At 46.8% G+C, this 9,484-nt stretch overlaps 1 protein-coding gene across 1 annotated transcript; it reads left to right on the plus strand.

Moving 5' to 3' along the window:
- Window positions 1-3,650: 3,650 nt before the first annotated feature.
- gadd45gip1 (growth arrest and DNA-damage-inducible, gamma interacting protein 1) lies at window positions 3,651-9,443 on the plus strand (the record flags this gene model as incomplete). The annotated part of the gene is made up of 4 exons (XM_079746178.1): window positions 3,651-3,748; window positions 3,985-4,023; window positions 7,560-7,964; window positions 8,934-9,443. 4 exons carry the CDS (start codon window positions 3,651-3,653, stop codon window positions 9,217-9,219), a joined length of 828 nt encoding a protein of 275 aa, XP_079602304.1. The 3' UTR covers window positions 9,220-9,443.
- Between the last annotated feature and the right edge of the window lie 41 nt (window positions 9,444-9,484).

Consider the following 9,484-nt stretch of genomic DNA (forward strand, 5'->3'; position numbering starts at 1 on the left):
GTCGATGTGAGGCAAACACGACGAATGCGCCCTGTGACGGAAGGCCTATACTCTCGCTTTGGGACCACCCGTAGTTGAACAAAAATGCACTGTTTGCGCTGTGTGCATCTGACGGGTGCTTTTGATCAAAATAAATCCCCCTTCACACAGACCCGGCCCGGGCCCTGCTCGCCAAGAGCCGCGTCTCTCCAATCTGTTCCTGATGAACTTCACGAAAACAAGGGAAAGTCATTTTCTCCTGCGGTATAAACATTTAGTCCTCGCACATGAGGAGGGCATTATTGTGGATTTTATTTAGTCATGCCCATTATAGAAAATAAAATGAGACGTCTGAGGAGAAAATTGAGTTTGCCTTTTGTTTTACTGGCGGGCTGAACGGAACGGCGGATTTAGCAGAGCTTTCTATCTCTGCCCTCAATCTGTCTGTCTGTCTGCCAAAACATGACCCTGTCGGTCTGTCGTTGCTCCTCTGTTCTCGGTAGGTCGACCTGTCTGTCCACTCGTCTGTCCCATTCTGTCTCTCTGACTTTAGCGCAGCTAATGTCTCTTTGTGTCCCAATATTCTCTCTCTCTCTCTCTCTCTCTCTCTCTCTCTCTCTCTCTCTCTCTCTCTCTCTCTCTCTATCATTTAAACTGATTAAATATATGATTTATCTTCATGAACATAATTAGCGTACCCTCTCCCTGTGTTGGAAGGACCTTAGGTCAGACTGAGGAGGATGGATCCATGCTGTGTGTGTGTGTGTGTGTATGTGTGTGTGTGTGTGTGTGTGTGTGTGTGTGTGTGTGTGTGTGTGTGTGCGTGGGTGCATGCATGCGTGTGTGTGTGTGTGTGTTTCTGAGCCCTTTATCTGAGGCCTCTAGGATTCTCCTGACCTTTAGTGAGGGTATATGTTTTGGGGTTTGGCAGAGAAAGCACCCTTATCTTCATCTAAATGTGGGCATTACAACACATCTATTTCAAAAGGTCTCTGCATTGAGGGAAAAAAAATGTGTTTGTGATCTGGAAACTGATCTGAAATGTGACCCTTATGAGCCACATGGCTTCCTATCCTCCTCTCCTCCTAACCTCACTCCTCCTCTCCCCTCACATTTGTTTATTTATATATTCATGTATGCATATCTATTGATAGACAGGGATTTATAGACTGTATACAGATTGATATTTATGACTATTCACTTATTCACTCTTTCAGAGGCCTAGTGTAGAAAGGGCCAGATGTTTGACTTTCTCCTTATTTTCTAGGTTGGGTCTGTACCCCTATCTTACCTGTACCTCTACTGTGTTTCAGTCTCATTGCTGTGGCTGTTATGACACCTGAAGACCATCAGATTAATAAAGGTTTACATTATCTCCTCCGTGACGTGAACTCACACCCAGGCCGGGCACACACACACACAGACACACACACACACACACACACACACACACACACACACACACACACACACACACACACACACACACTGACACAGACAGCGTCGTGAGCCGGTCTGCGGCCCATCAGTGATCAGACTGATGCCCCACTCAAGTCTCTTAATGTCGGCCGTGTGTCCCCCCCCCTGCTTCACGCCGCCTCCCCCGCTCCTGCCTCCCCCTTTCTCTCTCTTATTACGTTTCAAAAGGTTCCTGGGAACGGGGGGTCGGGGGGTTTGGGGGAGCGGAGGGGGCGTGGTGCTGACTTGGCACCAGGCTCTGCCCGTCTTGGCTACAACGAGCTGGTAACCATGGCATCGCCGGGCACCTCATAAAGCACACCATTGTTGGGGACCGTGTGTGTGTGTGTGTGTGTGTGTGTGTGTGTGTGTGTGTGTTGCATGGCAACCACCTATGGGCACCAACACTAGAAACTCACATCTTGCCGGTGGTGCCAACGCCACTGTAGTCTCTCTCTCTCTCTCTCTCGCACACCCTTACCCGCTCTCTATATATTTACCTGCCACTCCAATGTCCTCCATCTTCCTCCTTTCCATATCTGCCACCCTCTCTCCATTTCTCTCTGAGGCCCCATCTTTCTGCCTGTCTCTCTCGCTCTCCTTCTCTACGTATGTCTCTCTACCCCTCTCTCACTATATCTGCCTACGCTCCCTCCATTTCAGCGTCTCCGTCTCTTCTCCTACCTCACACGCTTAACCAGTTTCTACACACTGCTTTTCTTAGTCTCAAGTACGTCAGCACATTACAGAGGAATTAGAAGATGACAACACGTTATTCATTCTTCCTCTAGCAGGTGGACCACCCTGGTCACCCGCAGGATCCAGAGCCAGCTCCACAGAACCCGAAGGGGAAACCAAACTGTGCGTTTTATTTATTTCTCCTGTCTTCCAGTCGGCTCCCCTCGCAGCGGAGCTGAAGAGCAGCGGTTTCGATAATAATTGTTTCATTCCAAATAGCCTCAAACTTGGGAGTTAATACGTGTGAAAATATGGTAACAATTTGTGGTTCCTTTTGAAATAAGTGAAAAACAAAGGAAAGGAAAGGTAGCCTAGGAGTCTAGGACTCTGGGGAAGGAAGGAAAGTTGATATTTTTGGTTTTAAAGGGTTCAAATGTCGCGCCGTGCCAATAAAGACGACAAAATCCTCGAAGGGCATCCCTCTCAATGAGGAGCGACGACGTCTTGTTGGTAATCTGTAGGATACCTTGAATTGTTGCAGTCGCTAGCCCTGCTGCAGAAGTGACGTATGTACTCTAGTTCCCTCTACCGGTGGATTTGGGTAGTTACGAGAAACTCCAAGGGGGATGACCACGTCGATGAGACGGCCAACGTCAGAGGGGGTCCCCAAAATAGATAATCTGCTAATTTCATCATTGTTATTTTGAACAGCAATTCCCTCGTTCCTGACAAAATAACAACACAGTTAGTCTACACTCAAATTAAATCTGTATTATTACACAGTTAATCTGCTCATGTATACACACACGATAAAATAACATGAAAAAAACTAGACACACTGCCTTAAAAGTCTCACACACTTGCACACACACTTCTCTGAGCGTACTGCGGACCAATAAGAGCACGGTGAGCGGGGGTTATAAGCAGCGTGTCTTAATATCCCTCTCCTAACCTAGGAGAATTCTGTGTTGTGGTGAATGTTTGTAACATTCGGCTTCTTCCTAGATGTTTACTTGATGGTGTCAAGCCCTCCTTCATCACCACCTGCTGGTCTACAGCCTGCGTCCACAGCTCTCGGTGACGAGCCACATTCCAAACGAGCCTCTCACATCCGGCTCAATCTCCAGATGTTCTCCATCTCCGTTCTAGCTCGGTTCTAGCTGAAGTTCCTCGACAAAGACGCTCAGTCGGCCGCGGAGGGCAGTGGGTCCTACGTGGAAGTGCTGGCGCGATCAAGCCTCAGCTCGAGTACTCTCAGTATTGGAACTCACCCACGGCCTCCTCAAAGGTTTACCGGACCTGACCTCATATCAGGAGGGTTCTGTCTACTACTACTGACTACCAAGCAACCGCAATCAGAGAGAGAGAGAGAGAGAGAGACTAAAAAGGAAGCATCAGTGTCCATTCAGAGTCCGTCACCAGGAGGAGGAGTCCTGCTTGCCAGACAGGCCAGGCTGAGGAGGACTGACACCACATGGTTCTGATTCTCAGTGGCTGCCTGCTCTTAATGGGGACACCAGTGCGTCGCCGTGGCGATGGGTGACAAGGGCACCTTGGCGCTGCAGATGTTGCAGGCGGCGATGACAGATGGCGCCGGCGTCGCTAAGGGAACACCGGGAGCCCGCCAGCCCTGGCACCCTACCCCTCCACCCTCCCTCCCTCACACACACACACACACACACACACACACACACACACACACACACACACACACACACACACACACACACACACACACACACACACACACACACACACACACACACACACACACACAAACATCAATACCCCTCCAGCTTTCCTCACACACACACCAAGTGCTGAATTGTGTGCGTGTGTGTATGTGTACGTGCGCGTGTGTGTCCTCAGTTCTGAGGGGCACCAGAGATTGGCAGACAGGCTGGTCAGGTGACTCCAGGCTCAGCCCAATCCCGGTCAGGCCCTCACAGTAAGGGAAATGTCACCGATCAGTCATCTTGAAATCTCCAAACGTCTCATCTCTTTTCCACATTAACTCTTTGGTTTTGACTCAGATTCTGAATTCTTTTGTCCACAGGAAAGCAGGAATTGGACCAAGTTGCATGTAATACACTGTACAGAGTAGGCAATATAACAACAAAACATCCCTTATAAGATGCAGTTTTCTGTCTCATTTTCTACTCATATGACGTTGTAAAGGTGCCCTCTGAATTTAAAACATTTGTCAAAAAGAGGATTCCTTGACATTAGCATCTGTTCAGCTAATATGCTAAATATGATGTGCAGTGCGCTAGACAGTAAATAACGGCATTGGTGACTAACGAGCAAGCAAGGGCATCAGCCGTCTGCTGGGACGCACGCCCGTACCGGGAGCTTTAAGTCATCAGGAAGAGGAAAACAGAGACGCTTCAGATCAGTCAACGTCCAAAAAGAAGGGGGGTGAACTTGTTCTCAGAGGTACTGATGTTATCCTCTCTCAAATTTCCCATGTAGTCCTTGTGAACTTGTGTTGTGAGGCAGAGGATAAGCAAAGCGCAAAGCAATCGCTGTTGTAGAATGCAAATTTGGCAGGGGGTGGGCTAACAAATGAAACCCGATACAATGTTTGAGGCAAAGCCATATAATTATCATCACAAAAAACTATTTTTGGTGTGAAGATCCTAACCCTGGTGAGACGGGGTCAATCTTCTCGCTGTAAATGAGCTCCACATGTCGGTAACCAGGACTATGGGATGGAATTTGCCGGTTCTGTTTGATGTAGATTTGGGCGGCCTTTCTCAAGATAATGCTGACTAGTGATATTGTTCTGCCAGATCAGGAACAAAGCTCCCACTCCTCGCCAAGAGACACAGAAGTGGTTCCCGAGATGCCTTGCGTGTCACATTCTCGGCCGGTACCTTTTATAAATCAACCGAAAGCGGCAAACGCCCGATGTGGCATCAGAGAACGAGTAAGAAAAGAGAGAGATAGAGGGAGTGCCAGATGAAGAAAAAGAAGACAAAAAGTGTAAAAATACACCCTGAGATCATTTGACTAGTCTCACAATTGCATAAACAGTGAATAATCTTGATGAAGCCACGTAGGGGAAGCCACCAAGGCCCTCCTAAGCCTTAATGTCTCCCTCTGTCCACCAGTTCCCTGTGCTCCTAGATGTCTTCTAGAAACCCTGAGGGAGTGAGCATACAGAACAGGCTCACTCCCTCCCTCTCCTACGGCCTCGAAACCTGACAGCCGTGAGACGGCAGCAGAGGAGCAGAGAGTAGCGAGAAAAAACGTCCAACTTTAAGTACCCTTAGGAACCAGTAAAAGTCTTCCATTAATCCATCTACTGAAATATTAAATTACTTCATATAAAACATCCTGCGGAAAAATATATGACCTCATATCCTTGAGGCAAAAACCTGTTGATTCAGCTGAAAAATGTTGACTGAGTTTAGGCTAAACACTCCGTAGTCCAACTTGAGGTTGTACGAGTTGGCGTAATACTCAGCAAGCACAGTATCTGCTTTGGAATGACTGAGGACAAATAGGTCAATACTGATAAAAGTATCCAATCAAGTAGGCTACTTTACCAATACATACTTAAGTTTTTCAACAAGAAATGCTCTGCTTGTACTGATTATAATATAAAGTTACTTTATCATTGGACATAATAAGCATTTCTCAAAATAATCAGCTCTCTTGCACTGGCTTGTTAAGTTGACAGGAGAATAAAGATCATGTTTTCATGACCATTGTTCTTCAATTGTCTCCTCCTTGAGCTAATGCTTAATTCACAGTTCTGTGATACCCAACATTTGCAAAGATTCCTGTTGTGACCTCTTCAATAAGCATATCAAAAATATCTTTTACCCAACCTTTTTAAACAAAATGTCCACATCATCAGTGTTGTACTAAACATCTCTGTCCACAAGAGAACCATCCAAAAACAATTTAAAAAAACGCTCACATAACAATGCCAGGCCAGGTGGCGGTAAAAATGTTTGGTCAAACAACACAGAAGAAAAATAGGAACATGCTCATTGTTGGTCTGGTCATCAGCATTGAATACAAAAACACAGCACATGATACATTATGGCTAGGTTTACTTTTAAACAGTTGAAAATTAAACTCAACAGTACTGGCAACACGTAAACACATGCTAAATTTGTCAAAACGCAATTGTCCTGTTTAGATAGAGGTTACGATGACATTGTTTTGCCATCCCTTCGAATACTCACAAAATAATTGTTATAGGCCTACACCCTGGAAGAAGATTTTCAAAAAAGTCTATATTCAGTGACCTGACATAGAGCTCTTCAAAAAAGTATATATTCAGTGACCTGACATACATTTTGGTTGACGGGAGCCAAAAAAAGAAGACGAAATTACTATAGAAATGCCATATATATATGTGGATAAAAATCCTTAAAAAACGAAAAAGTTGTTGAGGGGTTGTTTCTTTTGCCGGGTGTGTTAATTGTATGGTCATGTAGGCTGTCCAAAACTAAACAAATCCCACACTCATTCTCACTCGACCGATCACAGTAATTACTCTACACAGGATTGCTATGTTACTCGGCTCTTCTTATGCATGCAGGAGGACACAGAAGGTTGTTTAGGGCTTTAACTGTTCAATATTAATTACTGCTCTCAGACATAGACTAGTCTTCATCTGCTCACGGCTAAATCACTGCACTTGGCAGCCAGATTGCCCCTAAGCGAAACTAAGCTTAGGTTCTACCCCCCCCCCCCCCCCCCCCCCCCCCAGCACGCCGGTCCTGGGAACCGCGTCGTCGGCGTGGAGACACACACCACCCCGTGACATCTGCGTCTGAAGGCGCCGCCCGCTGCGGTGGCACCCTTGTCTCCCTGCCCCCGGATCGCTTTTCTAGAAAGGGGATAAAATGTAAAAGTTGGAGAGCAGTTGTTGTGGGTGTGGGGCTGCGAAAGGAGAGGGAGAGGGTTTAAAACAAAAACCCTTTATTCCTTTTCTCTCAAAGTAGGCCTTTTGGTTTCCTGCCCGGTGGCCTTTAAATGTCCAGAGAATGTTTCGAAAGCTTTTGTACAGTGTGGTTGAAAGAGACTTCCCTGCCTACCGCCACCTGCTCAGCCTGCCCCACTGCCAAGTCAAGGTCTTTAAAGGGGAGAATGGCTTCATTCATCCATTCATCAATTAGTCAACCATTTCATATCAGTCACTGAATTGTACAATTCAAAAGGGAGCTACAAGTCGACAAAACAACAGATAAGGGGGTCTCTAAAAAGCTGAGGTCATTGAGGAAACAGGCATCTAGAAAGTATTCAATCATCCAATTAATTAAACTATAACATTTCGAAATTTCCCACAGTGCCTAGGATTGACCTCTGATCTACACAGTGCAACAAATATGTTTGATGTCTTTACCCATTCGTTTTAATAAATCAGGCAATGAGTCAGTCGCCGAAACAAAAATAGACAGGCGGGGTCCTTCCTTCATGTAAAGAAAGATGGCGGCGCCCGTGCTGGCCGTGAGGACGGGGATTCTCTTTCGCTCTTTTAAGACCTTTACAACATTAAAACCTTTTATTCCTGTTATACCACAATATGGAGTGTTAACACAGACGGCAAACTACCACCCCAAACCGCTGAAACTGAACCTCAAGGATCCGTACATCCCCGACAAGACCAGCGAGAAGACGCCCGAATGGCAGCTTACGGAGAAGTTCGACCGCAAGCTGTATGGCCGATACGGGGACGCGTCGGGGATCGACCCCGCAACGCTGTGGCCGACCGATGAGAAGCTGGAGGCGATTATTAAAGAAGAGGCAGAGTGGCATCCGACACTGGAGCTGATGTTGAAGAATATCAGTCTCCGGGAGGAAGAGGAAGCTGCTAAACGACGGGCAAAGTGAGTTAGGACTCTGGACTGTGATGTAAACCTAATGCTGGCGACTAACATTTACTTCAACCTCCGATTACGTGATGAAATTGAGGCGATGTTGGAAACCTACCTTCTAGAAATTGGTGTTGGATCCAGATAATGTAGGCCTACTGGGTTGGGATGTTTGACAACACGCCTCAAGGTTCTTGGTTCGAACCCCAATAACCTCCACCTGCAGGCATCCTTGAGCAAGATTACCCCCTCCTCGCTAACTAAATGTAGTTTACCTACTTGTCAGATTCCTCCTTGTCAGAGTCTTTGAAGACATGTCCCATTTCCTCATGAATGACTTAATCCCAGCCGATGGTTGACTTTAACTTTGTAATATCCATCAAATAATCATTTGTATCAATATCTGACCCAACCTGAAATCAATCTCTTTGCTGCTCAAAATAGAAAATATTCACACTGACAGCTGTTGTGAATAACAGTGGTGTGTCAGTCTTAGATTAATACTTACCACATACTGTCCAGTGTTTCCCCCAGGAAATGTCTTAGTCAAGGTGGTCGAGGAGCACTGCATACATGGCGCTTAATGTGTTGGCAGTGTAACATTTAAGTGCTGGCAGGGTGACATTCACCCCCTGCTAACATACATTCATTGTGAAACACTGACGTTCTCCCTGCGATCACTGGGGTAGTGGTTGTACTTCTGACTTGTATGGTGAGGTGCAAGATGGAGCTGCATTGAGAGGGCATTACATTTGATTTGATTAGTGAGTCATTCATCAGATGCTTGTATCAGAACCAACTTAGGCTTTGAGGCTGCATTCAGAACGATCCAAGGGATGCAACACCTAGTTTCTAAAACCAAACCACTCTGAACGGATTTGGAGTAGCCATGGGGATAACAATGTAAATGTTGGTCAAGGTTTTGCCGTCAGGTTCATGTGTTCTTCCCATTGGTAATCAACGTGTTTCTCCATGTGGTTTCAGGGAGAAGCTCATCGCATCCAACATGGCCAAGATGCCCAAGATGGTGGCTGATTGGCGGCGCGAGCGAAGTGAGACGAAGAAGAAGATGGCGGAGGAGAAAACGCGGAAAGACAAGCTGCTGGCCGAGGCCCGCGAGCGCTTCGGCTACGCCGTTGACCCGCGCAGCTCCAAGTTCCTGGAGATGGTCGCCGAGGTGGAGAAGGAGCAGAAGAAGAAGAAGAAGCTTCTGAAACGCCGGCAGAAGGAGGAGCAGGCGGCCACACCCCTAGCTCCCGCGGACGAGTGACAGATTGGGCGGACTTCCTGTTCCTGTACATAAACTCACGGTTTTGTTCCGTAGGACTCGCATGCAAAACACCCCCCTTCGGATTTAAGACACTTGTGGTTCTAGAAGATGAACTGAGGTCTGGACTGGACATGAGGTGTGCTGGTGGGGAACACCATCTGGTCCACATCTAGGAGAGCTCTGGCCCCGCCCATCCAGAAGCAGGCTGGCCGTGCGTTCTGAGTTTTGAAAAATATACATCATTTTGTCCTTATCAAATGTAATG

The sequence above is a fragment of the Pollachius pollachius genome, assembly GCF_949987615.1.
Source record: "Pollachius pollachius genome assembly, chromosome: 11".
NCBI lineage: Eukaryota > Metazoa > Chordata > Actinopteri > Gadiformes > Gadidae > Pollachius > Pollachius pollachius.